Genomic DNA, 24,865 nt, shown 5'->3' on the forward strand with positions numbered 1-24,865 from the left:
CCTGTTCCAAGTCTAGGCCTGGTTGAGCAGGTGAAAAAAAACATGGCGGCTTCAGACCCCAGCGTGGTTACCAAGGAAACGCCTTTCGACCCCAGAGAGTGAGGTGGCCGAGTTCGTGAAGGATATAATTAAATAAGGCCGTTAATTATCTTCAAAAGGGGTGTTTTTATTAAGCCAAACACTCAGTTTTCACTCTTGCACTTCCTTGGAGTCTTCTTAGTATGCATGTAAAGTTTCAGGCTGCTCGGTTTTATCCTTTTGGAGTTATGGAGGAGACACACGCACACGTACAAGTACACGTACATATATACACACACACTCTCTTATTAGTAGAGAAGATACTGGAAGAACCCCCTTGTAATGCACGATACACATTTACTGTACATCGTAAATTTGCATGCCCCCCCCCTCCCCAAAAAAAGTTACCACTGGCAAAGATAAAAACACCCCGAACCATGAATTGGGGTCATGCTGATCATATTCAGCAAGTCTGGATGTAATCGGCCCAGAACTGTTGCAAGAGTAGTAGTAGCTCGACAAACACACAAACACACACACACCGGTCCATTAATATTATAATCTTATTATATTTAAGTTTTTTGCTAGTAGGGTGGGGTTTCTATCTTTATTTACCATTTTTAGGGGAATGTCCCTCCTTTTAGTGGCGGTGATAGGCTGGAGAATATGGTGATATGTCAGCATTCCCGTCCCTCACTCCACCTGCAGCTAACTTGATCAATCACTGTTCGGCAATTGTGGTGTGCATCATACATGGTAAATTGGAGGTGACAAAAAACGGATTGGTGGGAATCAAAACCGGGTTATTTATTTGTTGGACGACACGTGATCCGAGGTGACGCTACGTGTGGAATCCTGGAGGATGGTGACGTGCCTTTCGGTGAAAGAAGCCCATGACGTCACACAGCCAATTGTCTCGACGTATACACTGCGTATCAGCTGCAGGACGCTCCAGGTGTGTGTGTGTGTGTGTGTGTGTGTGTGTGTGTGTGTGTGTGTGTGTGTGTGTGTGTGTGTGTGTGTGTGTGTGTGTGTGTGTGTGTGTGTGTGTGTGTGTGTGTGTGTGTGTGTTCCATTACCAATCAGTTTGGAGAGCACTTGCCAAGTGGCTTAAGCAATCAAGCAAGCACCCCAATGAAATGCGAGCTGACTTGGTCACTGAACAGACCCCGTACCGGGTGTGTTCCATTATCAAGAAGCTTGCTATGGCTTGCCAAGCCAGCCGTTCCTTATCAGCAGTGTCGAATGGTGGAATGCTTGCTTGAGTGTTTAAGCCACTTGGCGAGCGCTCAACAAGAAATTTGGTAACTGAACGCATGCCAGGTCTAACAGTCTGTGTGTCAATCCTTGGGAGTGCAATGTAAAGGAAACATTTCGTTTTTAAAATGGATCGAACTTTCCATCCAATACGGGTTTTGACGATACTAAAAACGGGTCTGCGGTTTTTCACAAACAGAACAGGTCAAAACCGTGAAATCCGGGTCACTTGCCATCTATGGTGTACGCCCTGCATGTGCCGTCACCATACGTGAATGTCTGTGCACGTGACAATCTGTCTATCGTACCGGGTGGCATTTGTAATTCCAATGAACAAGACCCTGCAGAATTTCATTATTCGTCCATGACATGGTATTAGCCACCAAAGACCTCTTGTGCGAAAGATATGATGGAATGTTTAACATCCTGATACGGTACATGCAGATGGGATAGCCGACTTTACAATGTACATCCGATTTCTTGGGTGTTTCACCATCCTTCATCCAGCTCATGCAACACAAGGACGACGGGTCATTGAAATGATCCACAAACTTTACTTGTGCAGTATGTGCAGATCCTTTGCTGGTACTTTCAAGCAAGGTAGACGAACAACCCGCAGGACACTCTACACACTGCCCTCATCACTTATAGCAGCTTGTAGTGAACAATGTAAATAAATAAATAAACATAGCGAAAGAGTGGCCTGGGTAGTGAATGAGAAGCGTAAAGCGTGGACCGCGGAATGTGCCTTACATTGGGGAAATCTACGATTCCCTCCCGGAACCCCAACCCAGCACCCCCCCTCCAGCAAGCCTCGACTCCCTCTCCCCACCGCGTTCGGAGTAGGGAGAGCGAGCTTCGGGTCTGGCAAGATCGCCAAGCTGGTGACGATGCAGCGCTGGTGCATACCGCTGGCCTTGTGCGGTCTTCTCATCGGAACGGATGCCAAGGTACGCACGTGTACATACCTGTACTGTGTCTGCTTTCGGATGACTTACACACTACAACATACAACACTACCCGAATTCTGCTTCCACTTTGCAGTTATTTCTGTGTTGCTCTCCTCTCGCTGTCCTCTGCTGTTACTTTAACGGTGTTTTTCATCTGTTTAATCATCGTCATCCCATTCATCATACAACCCTTGATTAACGCAATCTAGATTTTCAGATCAACACCAGGTATGTGCAGGGGTAGTATATGGTATGTGGTCACAATTGTAGTGTAAATTCCCCTCAGTTTTTGAATCTTGTTCTTGTGCCGTTGGGTGCTCTGTTTCGCAAACCTCGGTGTGAAGAACTTCTGTGTGCTGTACACAATTGTGTGTCATCTCACAGATGGTTTGCCAATTTTGTGGACCCCCACGTGACTAGCCACATGGACCTGCATGTGTCTGACCGTGCATTCATGGTTGACTACCGTCTAATTCACTGTGCATAATTAAGTTGATCTCCATTTGGTCGAAGTGGTAATCACCATGACTTGAAGGTCAGGAATGACTAAACAGATATATATATATATATATATATATATATATATATATATATATATATATATATATATATATATATATATATATATATATATATATATATATATATATATTGGGCAGTCAATCTAGTCTACCCTTATCAGTATTTCCATCGATATGTCTGTTCGGTCCGGTGCTCCGTTAATACAATGGCGATTTCGATGAAACTTGGTTGGTAGGTTCATACCATGACCTAGTTGTGTGCAAATGAGAACCGTTGCCATGGACCCATCCCGTTGCCTAGCAATGGACCTTTGAAATTTTCAAAAAAATCTCAAAAATTAATTTTTTCGAAAATCAAAAATCGGGCCACGAGCGACTGTGGGCAGTACATTCAGCCATATTGTCAAAAATTTCTAGCCGGATCCTATGAAAACTCGGAGATAATAGACTGAATGAACCCTGGTCGAAAACAATAAAAAAACGAAGTTCGTTATATCTCAGAGACTATAATTCAGATATACATGAAACTGGTATGGTAGGTTCATGGTATGTCCTAGTTCTGTGTGAGAAAGAACCGTTGTTATGGACGCTTTTGTTGGCTGAAAACGGACTGAATTCGACTTGATTGGCTACCCATTTCCGCCTACCGGCTTGTGTATATACACATATATGTATATGTCGGTCAAGCACTGCTTTGAGGCTGTGTAGCCTGGGTTCAAATCTCGGCCCAGATAACTGTCATCCCGGTGTTTCACAGGCATGGTGGTTCAGCAATGTGTCTGCCGTGCCGTCCCTGGGTGGACGTTAAACTGGTGTCCAGTCTGCCGGCATTAGTTGGTGGACTTTAAAGATCCCACGGTGCCCTTCACGAAGAGTCTGCGAGATATCGCCCGTTCTATGAACAAATTACAAATTCCTGCTCCAACTATTTTGTCGAGCGTCTGGCCTGGCTAGCCGGGTCGTGAAGGATTTCGGCCAAGTTTTTCTCGACCAACCCCCAAGAAAGTGAGAATGATTGTGGCCATTAAGGAAGAATATATATGTCTATCTTCTTCTTCTTCTTCTTCTTCTTCTTTCGGCTACTCCCTTTAGGGGTCGCCACACGCGGATCATCCGTATGATCCGCATCGTGATTTGGCACATGTTTTACGCCGGATGCCCTTCCTGACGCAACCCTGGTCGCCTCCTACGACACGGATATGGTACACCTATTTTAACCGGGATATACACCGGCCCAGTACACTGGTACTCATTTCGCCGACCTCGGAAGGATGACAGGCTGAGTCAACCCCCTGGTGTATTAACTCAGGACCTTTTGGATCCCAAGCCGCTGCCCTAACCACTGCGCCAACACCAGGCTGAAGAATATATATATATATATATATATATATATATATATATATATATATATATATATATATATATATATATATATATATATATATATATATATATATATATATATATATATATATATATATATATATATATATATATATATATATATATATATATATATATATATATATACACACACACACACACACACACACACACACACACACACACACACACACACACACACACACACACACACACACACACACATCTTCTTCTTTCGGCCGCTCCCGTTAGGGGTCGCCACAGCGGATCATCCGTATGATCCGCATAGTGATTTGGCACATGTTTTACGCCGGATGCCCTTCCTGACGCAACCCTGGTCGCCTCTTACGACACAGGGATATATATATATATATATATATATATATATATATATATATATATATATATATATATACATACATACATACATACATACATACATACATACATACATACATACATGCATGCATACGGTTTCTTGGTTCGGGTTATGCTGTGTGATTTGCCGTTGTTTGTCTGTGTTCTTATCCTTTTACATGCTGACAGTCAAACAAGGAAGCAGCACATACTATTTTAAAATTCTTCGGTGTGACTCGGCCAGGGTTTAAAACACCGACCAATCAGACTCTTTAACAGACACTCTAATTATGTTGCCACTGAGTCTGGCATGTACACGACCGGTCAAAAGTTTTAGAACACCCCCATTTTTCCAGTTTTTACTGAAATTTAATCAGTTTAATGTTTTAATGTGCTCTGAAATTAAAGCATAGAACAAATAAATAATTGCAATTAAAAAATGAATTGTGGAATCATTTTGTTGAACAAAATTTAATTGAAATTTTTGACTCATAAGAGTAGCCACCTTTTGTGGATATAAAGGCTGAACATACTCGTGGCATTCTTTCTGCAATCGAAATCAAATATTGTTCAGAAAGTTCTTCCCAACACTGTTGCAGAAGTTCCCACAAATGTTTTGCACTTGCAGGTTGCTTTGCTTCCACCCTTCTGTCCAGTTCATCCCAAACCAGCTCAATGGGGTTTAAGTCTGGAGACTGCTGGCCATTCCATGATTTGAAGCCTACTGTCTTGTTCTTTTCTTATAAGCTAGTTCTGACATAGCCTGGAGGTATGTTTTGGGTTGTTATCTTGTTGTAGGTTGAACCACTGACCAACTAGGCGTAGACCAGAGGGTATTGCATGGCGCTGCAAAATGCTGTGGTAGCCCTTTTGGTTCATGATGCCAGTCACTCTGTGCAAGTCGGCGACTCTGGATCCAGCAAAAGAGCCCCAGATCATCATGCTTTCTCCATGTTTGACAGTTGGTGTCACATACTGAGGAACCATCTTTTCGCCTACTCGACGGCGTACAAAAACCCTGTGTGATGAACTGAAGATTTCAAATTTTGATTCATCGGTCCATAAGACCTTCTTCCAGTTTTCAGAAATCCACTGGTGGTGTTTCATGGCCCAGGCAAGCCTCTTTTTCTTATTTGCCATCTTAGCACTGGCTTTCCTACTGCTACTTGACCTGTCAAACCTGCAGCTCAGTCTTCTCTTCACAGTCGAAAGACCTACACTTTTAAGGGTTATAATGGTCTGTCTGCCTTCCTTTGTTCATTGTCTTTTTCTCGCCATTATGGTAGCAATATACTACCTCCTCCAGTGCATTATGGTCCAAATAATGCTTCAGAGGGTGAAGCAATACAGTCTATTCAAACACTACTGTTATACAGACAGGGGGTTTGTAACTAATCAACAAAAGTTGAGACACCTGTCAGAATTGTTTGCATCAACTTTCAAGGCTTAATTTACTTCTATTGCTGCAGAACAGCTGCAGTTGCTAATCCATTACTTGTTCCCTGAAAAGGGCCTTTTTAACAACTCTGAAATTTACATTATTTTTAAGTTTTTGGTGACGTAAACTTTTTTTTTAAACCTCTGGCAGTTTACCGCTTAGCTTAATACCATTTCAGGCTATTCACTGGAATTGAACTGCTTAAATTTCAGTAAAAACTGGAAAATGTGGGTGTTCTAAAACTTTTGACTGGTGGTGTGTGTGTGTGTGTGTGTGTGTGTGTGTGTGTGTGTGTGTGTGTGTGTGTGTGTGTGTGTGTGTGTGTGTGTGTGTGTGTGTGTGTGTGTGTGTGTGTGTGTGTGTGTGTGTGTGTGTGTGTGTGTGTGTAAAATTCTGATGTACCATACTCTGTTGGAGTGTCATTGCTGCCCATAGCAGTTTATTGGCAAGGGTTTTACTGGGTGGTTTACCATTGCCCTCTCAAACATATATATATATATATATATATATATATATATATATATATATATATATATATATATATATATATATATATATATATATATATATATATTGTTGCGGGCCGGGGTCCGGTGGCGAGAACGACCACAAGGTCGTGGAGGTTACGTCGTCTCCCACCAGACTCCCGGAATTGTAGGCCGTTGCTCACGAATAATTCCGTGACGCGGCGGGTCGCTTAACCGACTGTGGACGCCAATTACCTCAACCACGTAACCTAGGGTCTTCCTGCCAGGTGTAATCGGTTTACCTAATTAACCACGCAGTTTTTACTAACGGGGAACCACGCCGTTGGTACGCCTTGCCCGATCCAGATCACTCTACCAACTACGGTAGAGTACCAACTACCAACTCCGGATCGGATGCAGCCGAGCGGAACTGCCAAGGACGTACCGGCTAAAAGGAACGGATTATCGGGAATAAACACCCGGCTAAACTTAGATCCGAACCATGCTGGACCAATGGAGGAAAAGACAAAAACGAGCTGGGAACATTTCTACAATTATTTATTTCCACTCGGTGAGGAAAAACATGTGGCACAAGAACAAGGTTTATTGGTATGTTATGCAGGGGAAAGAAGAGAGAGATGTAATGCGACAATTAGGCCAAAAAAAAAAATGTTGCATTGGCGTAACGGGTCACTGAAAAATAGGGTAGGTCGGTCGGGATCTTTTTTTTTTTTTTTTTTTTTTTTTTTCCAAATAAATCCCAAAATTTTTGGATAATAAATCCAAAAATTTAATAAATCCTAATAAATCCCTCCCAAAATCTCCCCCGGCTCGAGTACCACCCTTTTTGTCGGCGAGTTCTGTCCGAAACACTTCCGGGTTTTTGCGATCGCGATCGCAATCAACAAGATACTTGAAATCGATAGCAAAAAAACAAAAAAAAACGTAGGGTCGGCGGAATTTTTAGGGTCGGGCGGGTTACGCCAATGCAACATTTTTTTTTTTTTTTGGCCTTATACAGCAACTTACGAAAGCAGACACAGAGCAGACTGAACGCGAGAATAATAAAAGCAAGAATTCCAATAATCAAAGAACTTGTACAGTTTACTTATAAGACAGGTGCCACACACTCAGACACACACTCAGACAAAATAAACCCAATTAAAAGAAAAGGGGACCTTTTGCAGCCAGGAAGGGAGGGAGCTGAGGTCGCAGTTCTCGGTACTTTAGAGTTTCAGAGGAAGGGATGCTCCGTGGTGCCGCACCTGACAAAGGTTGAGTTGTTCAGCCACAACCATACGTGTGGAGTTCTTGTCCCTGAAGGAACTTGAGTGTAGAGCACGTGCTGCCGAGGTGAGACGTGGGTAGACACTTCGCAACAACGCCAACGAACCCACCGAACTCTCCGACCACCAAAGAACCAACGACCTTCCTTCTTTCTTACTCAAGACCATTCTACCAACTCAACCACCCACCCCTACTCTGAGGATCGCTTCGTACTTTATAGATCCCCCTGGGCGGCGAGGGGCCTTGACGAAGCTGAAGTCATCGTCCGTCCCGATTGGACAGGGCCTTCATGGGGTCCGCCCTTTCTGGGCGTGGTTTCGGCCAGGCGGGCAAGCCCACCCACTCCACGCATGTCTGGACCCGCCAAGCAGGAACTACTGCAAGAATTTGCCTCTAAAAACGAGTCTCTGGTTTGGTGAGTAGGCGGTGAAGCGCTTGTCCAACCCAAACGAGAGTAGCAGGCGAGAGGAAGGTACTGTGGCTCCAACAACGGGGGAAATAAAATAAAAGGGGAAAAATGATTTATTCATCGAACTAAAAAAACATCGCAACGCACACCTTTGCTTTCCCACTCTACTCAAGGGAGGGATCTATCTGCACATGTACTAATGGCATAACTAACTTCGGGACAACTGTATATCTGTATGCATACGGTTCCTAGAACCATAACAATATATATATATATATATATATATATATATATATATATATATATATATATATATATATATATATTTTTTTTTTTTGAAGGAGAAATGTGCATCCAACCAAATCGTAACTGGATCGACTCTGCTAATCTACCAACAAACTAGAAGGGTCTGGTCATGGCCCTAGAAGGGCCATATACCTCCACCACGTAATGCCTGGTCTACGAGAACATATCGGGCCCAATACATTTTTGATGTATCATGCTATACAGTACTATATCGTTTTTGGCCCTATCTCTCAATGGTGAAGAATCGCTTAAAAAAATTAATAATTCTCGTATCCGGATCTTCACCAAAATCGAATCAATTCGTCCTTGTCACACACCCAACTTATCCCCCAAGTTTCATCAGAATCCATCCAAAACGTTTTAAGATATCCTGCACACAGACAACAGAGGGGTGAAAACATAACCTCCTTCACCTTCGGTGGTGGAGGCAACAAGCACACACACCTACTTTCCCCCATACACACCAGACCAGTTCACGAGTGAATAATAAAAAGAACAGAGCAGACCATCGATGATATGACTGGTATTTATTGCTGAAGGTTCGGCAATATTCAAATGCTCCTCAATCGATCTCTCACACTAGCACGTGACCGGAAATAAATTGTTGCATCTGGAATAAAAGCGGACACGTCTGAAGATCAGGGTCCATTGTCCTGAAGAAGCTCTTTGGGCAGCGGGTGAAACATTGCCTGGGATCGGATCTGCTCTTGCTTACTTATGACTAGATTATCAGAGTATATCAACTTACCTTTTGTTTGGATCCGTTTTGGTCTGCAACAGGGTATACATAGACAATGTGTTGGGTGTTGGACGACCATTGTTGCTCATAGGTTGGGCACTTTCAGCAATTGTATGACACGATCTGTGCTTTGCTGATTCACCAAGTCATGAGGTGTTTTGCATTATAACCACATATGGTTTGTGGTCACAAATGAATGATTGTGTGGTGTGCCATCATGAGGAGCTCCTAACGAGGGTGAAACCATGGTTGGTGCTTCTACTGTCCTTTGTTTGGGACCTGTCAGTCTCGGTTTCTAATAGATCCGAGTGTGCCCACGGAAGTCATCCAGCATTGCAGGCGATGTGACGCACATGTGCAGCATGACGGCATGTCACACCGTTGCTTTTGTTAGGTAGGAAGAGCCGTTTCTTGGTTAGACCGTATTTGTATTTTCTGGATGTGTTGATTGAGAAGTCGTCGAGCACATTCACTACAACAGTCTATCTTGAACCAACATTTACTGGGCATGGGCATTAAATGAGATGGGACGCTTATAGTCCAACCAGGTACAAGATTGGACTGATTTGTATCCTGGTCAACAAAGCAATGAAGATTTTCTCAGCAGGCAAACTCGTTCATGAAGTCCTGGCCATGAGGATGATCCTCCTTGATAATGGATATCCTTAGCAAGTCATTAACAGATACACAAGTTCCTGAGTCATCAAAAGAAAAAAACTGTCAGACCTGATAGATGTCCGGTGTACCTGCGTCTACCCTAGAAAGGAAAAGTGTCTCAACGTTTTAAGAATCAAATTAGGCAGACTGTGTACAATTCATACGATGCTGTTCACCCGTGAGTAATTTTCACCACTCGCAGGCTGCTTCCTTCAATCCGTAAGGATGTACTGCCCTTAATTATATCTAGCAATGGTGTTTATGAGTTTAAGTGTCGATGCGGAGCTGGGTGCGTGGGCCATACATCCTCGTGATTGATGGAATGTATGAAACAGCACGTCCCTTTGACTGTCTGACAACATTATCAATTGGACAAAGACAACCACGACGAACATGTAGGAATGTGCAAAGTTTGGCTGCTGCTCCCTGTGCTTCGGCAATTGGATCTCAACCTTTGAGTAATCCTAAGTGCACAATGCAATATAATTTAAGCTGGTTCCAAATCCTGAGCAAGGGATGCAGCGTCTCACACCTCCGGTTTGAGGCAGGGAAGTGCTCTCAGCCACCTCATGTTTATAATGGTGATGGAGCTGGTAAGCAGGAAGATGAGCTTGAGGGGGTAGTATGAAGAGGATACTGTATGTGGACAATCTGGCTTTGTGGGAGATGCAGGAAGTACTGGGGGAGTGGAAGGAGGCATTTGGGAAGCATGGGCTGAAGATGAATATGGGAAAGACTGAGGTGATGTGGGTCAGGCAGCAGAGAAAAGAAATGAATTTCAGGTTAGAAGGGAAGGAGATCAGACAGGGAAATAGGTTTTAGTATCTGGGTGGATCAGTGACCGGTGATGGTAAGTCAGAGGCAGAGGTGCGGAGGAGGATTCAGGTTAGTGGAGATGCATAGGGGAGGGTGGAGGGAGTAATGGCAGACAGCAAGATATCAACAAAATTGAAAGGGAAGTTTCTGATGTCATGTGTAATGCCATCCTACCTTTATGGTCTGCAAATGGTGGCAATGACAGAGCCAACACTAAAGGCTGCAGGTTTGTGAGAACAACTAGGTCAAGAGGATTGCAGGAGTAAGGAGGATGGATGAACTGAGGGAGGAGATTGATGGGGAGATTGGTGAAATGCCAGCTGAGATGGGCTGGCCACTTGGTGTAGATGGGGGAAGAGAGAATGCAAAAGAGAACGAAAAGTTGAGGGAGCAAGGTCGGAGGAAGAGACATTGAGAAGGGAGGATTGTATGAGGATGGATATCAGAGAGGTGGGGGTGGTTGGAGAGTGGAGAGAGTTGGCTGAGGACAGAGGGAAGTGGAGGAGTATTGTGGTCAAGGCAGGATAAAAGCTTGGTGCCATTGGACCTCACCCCTTGTAAATGGAAGAGGAGAAGAAGAATGGCAAAAAAGAAATTATTTCAAAAAAATATTCAAAGCACTTCTCTTGTATACAATGCAGTGAATCTGCTGCTACTGTGAACGAAATATTTTGAGGATGGCAAATGCAGGAAGAAAAAACATTATTATAGTTGGCCATGTGTGAAAACTGTCAGATAGGTACACTCCAGCTCTTTGCGAAGTTTGATATTAAGTGTTATTTATTTGTGATCATGTCATTTGTTCGCTGTACTAGAAACTGATGTCATTGCCAAACAAATGGAAAGGACTCATCCTTGGGCTGCATTGCAAAACCAGGAATGAGCACAGTTTTGTGTGATCCTGCAGTTGTTGCCTGCGGTATTCGTTGGTTGATCATGACGGGTGACCCTTCTATATTTTCACAATATTCAGCCTTGACAATTCGGGCTGAAACTGAAATTACATACAAAACCTTCATTGATCTCATAAATTGCACATCTCTTTAATTGGACGGAGTATTGGGCAGACCACTGCCTTATTTGTTCCAAAATAAATAAATAAAAAATCCGGCTTACTTACATGAAGCAAAAACATGCCCAATGCTTACGTGCATACATAGTACATCGTGATTACCGAGCTCGGATAATTCAAATTGTGAATATGCAACTTCCAAAGACGTCTTAGGCTTACCAATAACCAACATGATGGACATATGGTTTTCTTCTGGACAATTATTGTGGGCCTAGTCAAGCCAGCTCTCCAGCCAATGAGGTTAAAGGTTTCATAGCACACAACTTCATTCTGTTTTTTAATATACCAGCAGAATATGCTTACACATTGTGTAAGCATACGAACCATGTTTCCCCATTGTCTCGGGTCGCTCAACTGCATTTGATTTTTTATTTTATTTTTCATTTATTTATATTTTCATTTATGGATGCTTATCGACGGTTGTGTGGTTTTTTTTTTTTTCCCTAGTGGACGGGCTTCGATGTCCATTGACACACAAAATTACCATGCTTCCCCATTGTCTCGGGTTGCTCACCTGCATTTTTTTTTCATTTTTTTTTTTTCATTACCTTCGCATTCTGCGAAAGGTTATGTATTGGTCGCTGTGTATTTATTTATTTATTTATTTGTGAATATGTGTGTGTGTGTTTGTTTGTTATTCGCATAACTCAGAAAGTATTAAACCAAATCGCTTGAAATTTGGTGGGATGATGGGTTATTATCCGAGGAACATTTGATTCGATTTTGGGAGCGATCGGGTCAAAGGTCAAGGTCACGGAAAGGTCAAATTCGTATTTTTACCATAGGGTCATTCCATGTCAAATCATCAAAGAATCTGCCGTCATCTCAGATTTTTGTAAAACTTTGGGAACCAATTGGGACCCATGAAAAACGGCAAGAACTCAAATATTTTTGCTAACAGCCTCTTAATTAGTGAGATACAGACTAACGAACTTTGGACTAATTAGCACAACTTCGCGAATTCAAATGGCCATATCTCTAAAAGTATAACACCTAGAGAGCTGGTTTTGGTGTCATTTTAAAGGTATTTTCATGCCCTATGAATTTGTCTGGGCAACATTTTCCTACCTCTAACCACAAAAAAGTTATCACAAAATATAAACTTCAATCGTGAATCCCCAAAAAATGTATCCTTCAAATTTCCTCAAATTCATCCCAGAGGTACCTTATGATGTCAAGAAGCTTCCACATAAGTTTTGTGACGGGCACTCTAATCGTTTCTGAGATATGAGCAATAATGTACATGTACGTATGGCATATAGGTTCGAAAATCAGCATTTGTAATGTATTATACAATCATTCTAACCTAGCCATGACAGGGAACACAGGGAACGACCATCAATTGCTTTGAAGTAACATATACTTTCATTTTCAACTGGGCCTGAGGGGAAGAAACAAGTGCTGCTGTTGCTGCATTGAAGAGGAAATTGAAAGCCTAAGTCAGGTTAGTGAACACTGTGTACTTGAACTCACTTATTGATTGTATAATACATTACAAATGCTGATTTTCGAACCTATATGCCATACGTACATGTACATTATTGCTCATATCTCAGAAACTGTTGGAGTGCCCATAACAAAATTTATGTGGAAGCTTCTTGACATCAAAAGATACCTCTGGGATGAATTTATGGAAATTTGAAGGATACATTTTTTGGGGATTCGCGATTGAAGTTTATATTTTGTGATAACTTTTTTGTGGTTGGAGGTAGGAAAATGTTGTCCAGACAAATTCATAGGGCATGAAAATACCTTTAAAATGACACCAAAACCAGCTCTCTAGGTGTTATACTTTTAGAGATATGGCCATTTGAATTCGCGACGTCATGCTAATTAGTCCAAAGTACGTTAGTCTGTATCTCACTAATTAAGAGGCTGTTAGCAAAAATATTTGAGTTCTTGCCGTTTTTCATGGGTCCCAATTTGTTCCCAAAGTTTTACAAAAATCTGAGAGATGACGGCAGATTCTTTGATGATTTGACATGGAATGACCCCATAACGCAGTCAATTTTGATCTAATTGGCATGCAACTGATGCCAAAATGTTCAGAATTCATTGCCAAATCTTGTGATGGGTGACATGACACAATTACGTCATTACCCTTGTTAGCGGTTGGGGGTCAAAGGTCAGTGGGGTCACGACCTTTCAAAATATGCGGTTTTTGTCATAACACGGTCAAATCGAAACCGATTTGCATGAAACCAACACCAAAATGTTCACTGTTCTGTTACCCCCACTCTCATGCGAAGAACAAAAAAGTAGCGGAGGCGAAGGTACGCGCTCTACCGAGTGCCCATTCTAGTTTATTTATGTTTTCATAAATAAATGTTGTACGCCGATTCTGTGATTTATTTTTCCCTGTATACCTGTTTCAATGTCTATTGGCATGAAAAATTTCAGCTTTCAAGCCACCTGGAAGGTCCTCATCTTTAATATCAGTCAGTCAGTGGTTAGAAAGATATATATATATATATATATATATATATATATATATATATATATATATATATATATATATATATATGTCATTCGTATACACACACATAAACCCATCAAAAGAAAGTGCCAAACGATTATATTAAGTGATAAATTGCAAATGCATTTTGAATTTTTAAGAAATAATTAAATTTAAAATTGTATCGGCGCTCGATGGACAATCTCCGTTCATGATTGTCTCATCGTCGAATGGTACCAAAGTAGTACACGTGCCATTGAAGCCCATCACAGAAGCAATGTTTGACTGATCTGATGACGTTAACACAACGCAGCAACAGCTTTGCTCTCTGGACCTGAAGTGAGCAGATGCATCGAAATGAACCCTAACAGACAATCATGGTTTCTCCTAAATGTCTTCAAGCTGTCTCATCTGGGTTTGATTGTCGTCCTCACTATAAACAGTTGGACTGTTGTTTTGCAGGTCTGGTGATGCTTGCATCATCAAGTGTGCCATCAGTCGCATGGGACGTTAAGTTGGGGACCCAACTTCCAGCATTGATTGCTGGTGAACGTTAAATATCCCATGGTGTCTCTCCCAAACAGTAGGCCATTGTCTCCCACACCCTGTCCAAATTTAATATTCCTGCCCTGCCCTGCAAGGGCACTGCATCATTGGCACAGCTGCATCTCAGAATTGATGGAACCAGCAGGCTAAATTCTTAATATAATCCGGGTCTACAATAATAATAATATTAATAAGGAATTCAATAATAATTGGCTCATGACTTGTTTTACGTTCTCTCTGAGAATGAGCATGTACAGTACATACTGGAGTCACTCATTTGCATGCATCTCAAATCCAATTTGACAGTGCTCATAGTTTTTCCTCAAATCGTGCAAAAGTGGGATGTTTTTTCATAATTCAGGATCGCTTTGCAATGCCAATCGATTTGATAACCAAGCTGAGTGTCCATATACAGTATATGACAGTCACAGTTAGGTCAGGCCAGATTAGATCTGTGACTTGCTCCAGGTATCATGTAAACCTGTACTAACCTGTTCCATGGTCGGGTTGTCGGTGACTAAACTCTCTCTCCCACCAGGTTTTTTCGTGAGGAGGGTGTTTGGATATGGACACCCAGCAGGATTAAAAACAAAACCTGTCAAAGGGCGGAGGCGCTCCTTGTGAGCCAACGGCCATCCATATCTAGTGCCCAACTGTGTTTGCAGATGTCCTTCTGCAGCTGGGTTATTTCTTATTAGAAGGTTGGTGGCAGGATTTGCACTCCGGCCACCGTAAAACCCTTCATTCCGCAAAACACAAAAACGCAAAGAAATCTGAAAACCCACTCCGTGGGAGTACCTCCTGTGCAGCTTCCTTTCACAGGGCAGCTCACCGGATGACGGGATTGGGGCAAAGCCTTCAGGACCCCAAATCTTTGATAGGAGGGAAACCACGGGGTAACATTCCTGAGTCAGATTGCGGGAGAGTGTGTCGGAGTGGTGCTGAGGTGTTGTCCACCAGATGGCTGTCCCCTTGGGTTAACCTGAAGCGGTCCCTTCGGGTGGGTTCCTGGAATGTCCTATCCCTAAGAGAGGATGATCACCTGTCTCTGTTATCATCTGAGGTCAAGCATTTGGATATCGGTATTGCAGCTCTCTCTGAGGTTCGGAGAATGGATAGTGGCGAGATCATGGCGGGTGGTTACACCTACTATTGATCTGGCCACTCTGATGGTTACCATTCCCAAAGAGTTGCTGTAGCTGTGTCCAATACGCCGACTCCAATGATCACTGAGGTAACACCGGTCAACGAGTGTATTATGAGACTAAGGATTCGTCACTCCTTTGGTGTCATTTCCCTGGTATCTGTTTATGCTCTGACTGAGGCGAGTGATCTCACTGTGAAGGATGATGCATTCTATGCCACGCTCGAGTCTGTGGTTGATCAGTGCCCCAGACGAGGGGAATTTGCGCATTGCATTCATCCAAGCCTATCCATCAGTGTACTGCAGTCAGAGCAGAGGTTGGTAGGCCCTTGACAGAGGAGTCCAAAGTGAAGGCCCGCTGGGCCGGTTACTTTGAGCGGTTGTACCAGGTTGATCCACCAGCTGTTGAGTTGGATGTCAGGGGTGTTACAATCCCTGTTGCTGACCCTCCAATCAACTGTGGTTCACCTTCGCTTGTGGAAACACAGGCTGCGGTGAACCGGTTGAAATGGGGTAAAGCTCCAGGGATCTGTGGCATCCATGCTGAACTTCTCAAGGTTGGTGGAAATGCTGCACTCATGTCGTTGCATGCAGTTCTGTGCTCTGCCTGGAACACAGGCATCATCCCAACTGATTGGAAGAGGAGCCTTGTTGTCTCTCTCTGTAAATGGAAGGGTGATCGCCAAGACTGCAACAACTACCGAGGGGTGATGCTGCTCTCAGTGCCGGGCAAGGTCTTTGCTTGGATAATTCTTGATAGGGTTCGCCACCATCTGCTTGAGCACCAGCATCCAGAGCAGTCAGGCTTTACACCAAGAGGTCAATGATTGACCGTATCCTTACTCTTAGGGTCCTCACCGAACACAGACGAGAGTTTTCGGCAGGCGCTGCTTGCAGCCTATGTTGATCTCTGTAAAGTGTTTGATTCAGTGAATCGGGATGCCCTCTGGAGGATTCTTGGTCTTCGTGGGGTGCCACCAAAACTGATCGATCTGATGTCTGAACTCTACTCTGAGCAGAGTGCTGTGAAATGTGGTGGTACCATCTCTTATCTGACTTATTTCCAGTTGTTACTGGAGTTCGTCAGGGGTGTGTACTGGCCCCCACACTTTTCAGCACTTGTATGGACTGCATTCTTGAGAGGATGTCAGAGAGATCCAGCCTGCGGTGCATCATTTGTGAATGTCAAGATCCTTGACCTTGATTTTGCAGATGATGCAGTCATCTTTGTGGAGACTTTAGAAATCTTTTGGGGTGCCCTCGAGGTGCTGAATGAGGAGTCGGAGCCGCTGGGATTACGGGTTTCCTGGGTCAAAACTAAGATCCAGGCTTTCAATGACATCTTGGATGCTGCTGTCCTGTCTGTGCCTGTTTATGGTGAGGATGTTGAGGTCGTGGAGAGATTCACTTACCTTGGCAGTGATATTCACGTCTCTGCTGGCTGTGAGTCAGAGGTCAATAGATGTCTGGGTCGGGCCTGGGGAGTCATGGATTCACTGGATCATGGGGTGGCACTGCCGGTACCTGTGCGGGAGGACGAAAGTCTGAGTCTTCAGGTCCTTGGTGCTTCCAGTCTTGCTCTATGGATGCAAGACTTGGACTCTGACCAAGGATCTGAGACGGAGACTTAATTCCTTTGGTACCAGGTCTCTTCGGAGAATCCTTGGCTATCGCTGGTCAGATTTTGTGTCCAACGAGCGGTTGTTGTGAGAAACTCAAATGAGATTTGTTACCTGCATGGTACGTGCGCATCAGCTGCGGCTGTATGGACATGTGGCTCGTTTTTCTGATTCTGTCAAAATACAGAATCTCACATTGATCTCTCACATTGATCACAAAATACTGATCCTGCTCACCAGATTCTCTCAGCGAGGGAGTCTCGTGAGTGGAGGAGGCCAATGGGCTGACCATGTGCCTCGTGGTTGCAGCAGGTCGATCGGCATCTCAAGGAGATGGGGATGGGTCAGGCATCTGCCTGGGGGATGGCCAGACGGGGGCCCCTGGAGTACCGGCGGAAAGTGGACGCAGCGACGTGCTGCCGTGGCGCATGCTCCCATACCTGACCTGACCTGACAGTCTTGCAGAATAACCCAAAATGGTTACACATAATTATACACACACACACACACACACACACACACACACACACACACACACACACACACACACACACACACACACACACACACACCACTCATATATGATGACACCACTGTTTATGATAATTATTGAGTCAGCCACAACCTGCCCAGATTAAACCCCCAACATCCTTGAAGGCAACATTTCCGTTCCATGGTCATCCAAGAAGATGTAACCACATTTTACTTCCCAAACATATTTCATGTCAGCATGTGAGTGTCAACGAGGATATAGAATGAAGTAAAACGTGCAAAAAAGGATTTTTTTTATAAAACGGAATTGTTGTTGGAGTGGCTGTGGTTGTTGTTTGTGTGCTTCTTCCATGTACTTGTATATATATTTTCCATTATTTGGAGAAGTGATCGCCTCTTCCATGAGCCTCGACTATGTATACACAAAAAAAGTTACTACATTCCTTTTTGTGTGCTCTTCCTGTATCTTTGTAAAGGTCCAACCAAGCGAATTGATGTTTACTTTTCCAACGACACCATTTGTATTGTATTGTATTGTGCAACAGCAGAAACTCTTTATAATTGTTGTTGTCCTCTCTGGGGTATAAATCGATGACAGTAGAGCTAGTCTCGCATCCGTTCTTTTGTGGTGGACACGATAAGCAGAGAATGTCTCAAGGATGTCGGGATGCCTCCAGATTTCTTTCAGTTTCGTGTTAATCCGCAGTAGTGACTGTTAAAAAAGGTAATCACAGGTGTTTGTGGTTTATAATATTTTTTACTTCTGGTAGGCCTCTTCTTCTTCATTGTTTTCAAGCCCCACAAAACGCCAAAATAAGCTATTTATACATGTTTACATGGCGTTTGTTCAAGGAGGAAAAACCCCTTGGGGAGAAGGGATATTATTTGTGTTAATATTGTTTTGTAACAACATTAATTAACCTCCACCATCGAAGATGGGTGAAGGTTACTGTTTTCACCCCTTTCTGTTTGTTACTTACGAAATCTAAAGATTTCGTAAGTATATTGATGACTTCCGTTTCTGTTTGTTTGTTTGTTTGTTTGTAGGCACGATAACTCGAGAACGGAAGAAGCTACCAATGTCAAATTACACCACGTGATTCAGGAAGGTGATGGCTAGCGCTGATTAGATTTTGGTCAAAATCGGTCAAAGGTCAAGGTCACAGTGAGGTCAAACATCCAAAAAATGATAACTCGATAACGGAAGAAGCTTGCAATGTCAAATTACACCACGTGATTCAGGAAGGTGATGGCTAGCGCTGATTAGATTTTGGTCACAATCGATCAAAGGTCAAGGTCACAGTGAGGTCAAACATCCAAAACATTCGATTTTTGATGGTTTGGTACAGAATCATCATAGAAACTTCTGGTTTGCGTCGCTCCCTTTTCTAGAGACAGCTTTTATTAGACAAGGTCAGAGGTCAAGTTGCCGATTTCGTAAGTACCAGTCTATGACTGCTTGTTTGTTTGTTTGTTTGTTTGTAGGCACGATAACTCGAGAACGGAAGAAGCTTCCAATGTCAAATTACACCACGTGATTCAGGAGGGTGATGGCTAGTGCTGATTAGATTTTGGTCAAAATCCATCAAAGGTCAAGGTCACAGTGAGGTCAAACATAATTCCGTAAATTCACGTGGAGAAATGGAGATTTTTGCTTCGGTCGACGTTACGATTTTTAATGGTTTGATACAGAATCATCGTAGAAACTTCTGGTTTGCGTCGCTACCTTCTCAAGAGACAGCTTTTATTAGACAAGGTCAAAGGTCAAGTTGACTATTTCGTAAGTACCAGTCTATGACTACTTGTTTGTTTGTTTGTTTGTGAACAGTATTACGGAAAAACTCCTCAACGGATTTCAAAGAAACTTGGTGGGGGGGTGGGAGGGGGATTAGGTCTCGTCCAAGGATCATGCATTAGATTTTGAACTCTGTCCAAAAAAAAAACAGAAAATTTTGCAACTTTTTTTCAAAAAAGTTTAAATTTTATTTGAATTTTTTTTTTGCATTTCGACATGTTTTAAGTGATTTCCAACCCATAAAAAATGTTGGAGAAAAAAAAAATTTGCAACTTTTTTTTCAAAAATATTTCGATTTTTTTTATTTTTTTTTTATTTTTTGGCATTTCTACATGTGTGTCGATCTAGTTTAGTTTATTCAATCGTGGTTCACTAGAGTCTGATCCGTTTTGACCTAAAATGAATAGGATATCAGGTTCAATTAAGTGACCCAGCAGTATTGGCGGCGGGGGTTTTGCACTCAACCGAGTGCTCCCCCTCTTGTTCCTACTGTTTCACGCTGATGGGAGGACTTGGGTGTGGAGAAAACCACGAGTACATGCATCCATCATGCAGTGTGTCAACATTGCAGGCTGGGAGTGGTGTTGTGATGGTGTGGGGTGTGTTTTCATTGCACACATTGGACCCTTAATAAAGGTGGAGCAACGTTTGAATGCCACAGGATATCTGAACATCATTGCCAATCAGGTGCATCCCTTCATGGCAGTAGTGTATCCATCTGCGAATGGATTTCTTCATCAGGTTAATGCCCCATGCCACAAAGCAAGCATTGTCCAGAAACGGTTCCACGAACATGACAGTGAATTCAGTTTAATGCAGTGGCCTGCCCAGTCACCAGATCTCAATCAAAGAGCCTGACAGGGGGACCAAGAGCCTCACAATGGAGGTTTTAACGACTTCAATTGCTCCCTCCCCAAGGGGGTGTTCCACCATGGGTGAAATCTGTGTTAAGGTGTATGTCCATGTTAAGATGGCTAATTGTGGTAGTTTTTTCCAAGGCCACTTCCAAAAACAAAAATAATAACAACATTAATTATCAATCATAATATTACTGTTATTACAAAACAATATTGATAGTTATAATATTCCCTCTCCCCAAGTAGTTTTTCCTCCTTGGAAAAACGCCACGCTATTGAGCATCTGTGGGATGAGATGGAACAAGCTATCCGGGGTAGAGATCCACCAGCAGCCAACTTGACACAACTGTTGGAAGCATTGGAGTCAACATGGGCCAACATCCCTGTGGAACGCTTTCGACACCTTGTAGAATCCACGTCCCTCCAAATTGAGGCTGTTCTGAGGGCAAAAGGGGGTGCCACTCGATATTGGGAAGATGTTCGTAATGTTTTGTCCACCGAGTGTATATCCCCCAGAAAGGATAACAACATGACCCTTCCTGCCACTTCCATAGGGAGTGGGTGTACAAGTTATACCAAACACAGCAACCAAATGATAAGTTCTATAATAACTAAATATGCAACATGTCGATAACTCAAATTTTGCAACTTGTGACCTCTGTCTTGGAGAATTCATTTTTTGGGGGGACGCCATAAAACTTTGTGTCCATGAGTTTTCCTCAACATTCCTGAATCATGTTGCCTTTGTATCCACGAGCATTGGCCCACCTTCGTTGAGTAATTTAATGTGGTGATATTTCTACAAAGTGATGCTTTCTTCTGGAACACTGTACACTTGAAAATAAAAAATGAGGACATACTGTAACCATATTTGGCCTTGCTCGACAACACTCGAGATTTTGTGCCACAAAATGCAAAAAATGCTTAATTTACACAAAGTGATCATTTTTTTTTCTGCGACGCATTGTATGTACCCGTAACCATTTTTGGGACATACTATAACCATACTTTGCCTTGCTGGACCACACTGTAAAGTTTTTTGATGTAAAATGCCAAGTGATCAATTTTATGAAGTTTCTGTCATATCTACTAGCGTGGATCAGCTTGCTACGCTCGCCGCTCCACACGTCATTGTCGAGATTGATGTCACAGATTTGCTGTGTTGGCCTGATTTACACCAATCATAATACAAGCATTTATTTTCTCCAAATTTATTTGAAATATTGATGATGATGATATTGATTTGAAATTTATTTGTGAGAGAAGGAGGTCTAAATGGTAAAGGGTCTAAGCTGTCTAGTCTGTCTGAAGGGTGTAAGGGGTCTAAATGGTGCGAAGGTCTGAGAGGTCTAAAGGGTCTTAGGGGTCTTTTGTGTCTTCTCAGTATTTTGGGTCTTGCATCTTCAGGGTCCTCAGGGTCTCATCGAAAGGTACATTCCAATAGTATGTAAATAATAGACATACAGTTACATGGCTGGACGGACGGACGGAGGGGTGGAAGCACGCTGAGACCGAACTCTGTTTATATATATATATATATATATATATATATATATATATATATATATATATATATATATATATATATATATATACACACACACACACACACACACACACACACACACACACACACACACACACACACACACACACACACACACACACACACACACACACACACACACACACACACACACACATCAGCTACATTATCTGAAGATGTTGCTGGTTATGTTATTAAATGGCAATGCATGCATACCCATGATCAGCATTTAGAAAACATTTCTATTTGGCCATCCTACCTTCTTGCAAAACTCCCATTTTCTGAACATCTGTTTTGGCCCTTTCACCTGTAAGACTGGCTTGCAAATGTGTTATTTTCCTTTACTCTTTTCACCATTCTTCTTCTTATTTACATCCAACCTCTGTTCATATTACGTTGGTTCTTTATGCAATATCCAGTGTGTCTCACCTTCCTCTACTGAGCTTTTGATATGTTGAAACTACAACTACTGAAATATTCATCAGAGGCATATATTCAGCCAATCCCAGCTCACGAGGCCCATCATCGTGCCTATTTGCCACTGAGGCCCCGCTGGCTGCGAGGATGACCCGTTGAGTTCCACTAATCTCCATGGATTTGCTGTATTTTGACAAATGGAACTGATAATTAAATGTTCTTACTTGTACAAAATGCTTGAGTATTGCAAATGCTTTGAGGCGTAATAAGAGTACGTCAGGTGGTGTTTAATATTGAGAGTAAAGGAGATGTTAGTGTGGGGGATGTCGACATTTGAAGAAAGTAGGTGTTTTAAAAGACCATTAGGTGGGAGGGTTGGGTGATTGGGGGAGAACAGGGGGAGGTTGTTGTGGTTGTGTGTGATGGAAGGGGAAATGTTTGTAATTGTCAGTCATAAGCAGGATGATGATGATGATGATGATGATGATGATGATGATGACACCAGTTACTCTGATTCGGCATATGACCGATTGTAATGTCTGGTCAACTTGCACTTTGTTGTACGTTTTGAAAATGCTCTTGATTAATTTTCCAACCAACATCATATTTTTCAACTTTTCGAGAATTTTTAATTTTCAAAACCACTTCATTATCTTCTGGGAAATATTATCAATTTATCTCTGCACACAAAGTCTCAAGGCTCGTGGAAGAGGCAGAACACAATGGATCAGGAAGCAAAAGAACAAAAGGAACAGCAGAAAGAGATGGAGGAAACACAACACCATCAGGGGTAGTGAGGGCCAAAATAGACAGACAGACAAACAAGGGATGTGAGTAAGAATAAGGGGTAGAGGAGGATGTGACAATATGGATGCAGGAGCAAATCTCAGGAAGGAAAAGCTGGAAATTTGGAAGGAGGTGGGCTCGTGGGAGAGGTGTTTGACGAGGGTAGAAAAGATCATGGCTTTGGATGGAGGATGTTTTGAAATGGTGGTGAACAGTAATTGGCTTGAATACTTGGAGGAAAGAAAGATTGAAGAGAATGTGGAGGTTATTGCCACAGGTAGGGGGAAAAAAGAGGAATGAATGAGTAAAGGTGAGCAGTGAATCTGGATTTCCACCAGAAGGGGCTTGCTGGTAGACTGCTTGTGCCCTGCAGAAATCTGGGGGGGGCACCAAAAGGGCAGCAGTGGGTGCAAGACCAGAAAAGAGGCAGCAGAACACAGGGAGACCGTGATGTGAAAGTGATGGGCACAGAGACTCACATCGTCACAGGAGATTCCAACGATGGTGAAGTCCTTGGTTTCCACAGCATTAAGCTGAGCAAGGTGTGAAGCAGGGGTGACAGTCCAGAGAGGAGAGCAGTACTCCATCAAGTGGCGGATGAAGGCCTTGTCGGTGGATAAGAGTTCAGGTGACTGTGTGCCAAGGAAAGACTTTGTACGATGGACAATGACCAGTCAGCGACTGCCTTTGGAAGTCAACTTTGAAATGTGATTTGCCCAAGAAAGATCATGGCTGATAGTGAGACTCAAGAATTTGAATGGCTGAATTTCCTCAAGAGGATTGTTAATAAAGTTGATATGAGGGATTGTAAGATGGCCCTTTCAAAGAGAGAGACAATGAGAGTGTGAGATTTGTCAGGATTGAAAGACATATTCCAAGTCTGACCATCTTGTGATTTTTTTTTCAAGACTTTGAGAGAGTGAAGAGGCTGCAGTCTGTTTCTCTGAAGGACGAGGGATGTCACAGCAGAGGATGGAGTCATCAGCAAATAGATAAATGGGATTTTCCAGAGAGTCTGAGAGATCACTGATGAAGATTAGAAATAAGATGGGGCCGAGAACACTGCCTTGGCAGAGAGAGGATATGAAAGGATTATTTTGAAAACCACACATTGGCTACGAGAGTCGAGGAATTCAGTTGCACAAGAGTGGAGTCGGCGTTAGATGCCATAGGCAGAGAGGATTGAAAGCTCGAGGTATTTCGAGAGAGAAGGCCCTGATCTCATGTCTGCCATTGAGGTCCTCCATCCATTGTTGGGAGTGTAGAAGTCGCATATCCGAGGTAGAGTGACCTGATGTGAATCCGAATTGATTTGAGATGACTTCGTTGGAGAAAAGGAAGGATTTTATATCAACTGTGATGATGGATTTCCATGTCCGATTGCTGAGGATTGTAAATAAGCTGAGAGGTCTTTAATTAAGGGGATTGGCGTTTGCACCTTGTTTTTGTAATGTGGTGATGTTGGCTGACTTCCCAGCAGATGAAAGATGATCTCGGGCAAATGTTATTGTGTAAAGGTCAGAAAGAGGAT

The 24,865-nt window shown here is 42.8% G+C and overlaps 1 protein-coding gene across 1 annotated transcript in view; it reads left to right on the forward strand.

Moving 5' to 3' along the window:
- The first annotated feature begins 2,040 nt into the window (after nt 1-2,040).
- The window catches only part of LOC147023628 (uncharacterized), a 244,871-nt gene continuing 222,046 nt past the window's right edge, over nt 2,041-24,865 (forward strand). Inside the window, exon 1 of the mRNA XM_085889230.1 lies at nt 2,041-2,225. Coding sequence (XP_085745356.1) covers nt 2,166-2,225 — 60 coding nt within the window. The 5' untranslated portion in view covers nt 2,041-2,165. The remainder of the gene's footprint in view (nt 2,226-24,865) is intronic.

The sequence above is a fragment of the Eptatretus burgeri genome, chromosome 7 (genome assembly GCF_056783735.1).
Source record: "Eptatretus burgeri isolate ZD-2024b chromosome 7, Ebu_testis_v1, whole genome shotgun sequence".
Lineage (NCBI taxonomy): Eukaryota > Metazoa > Chordata > Myxini > Myxiniformes > Myxinidae > Eptatretus > Eptatretus burgeri.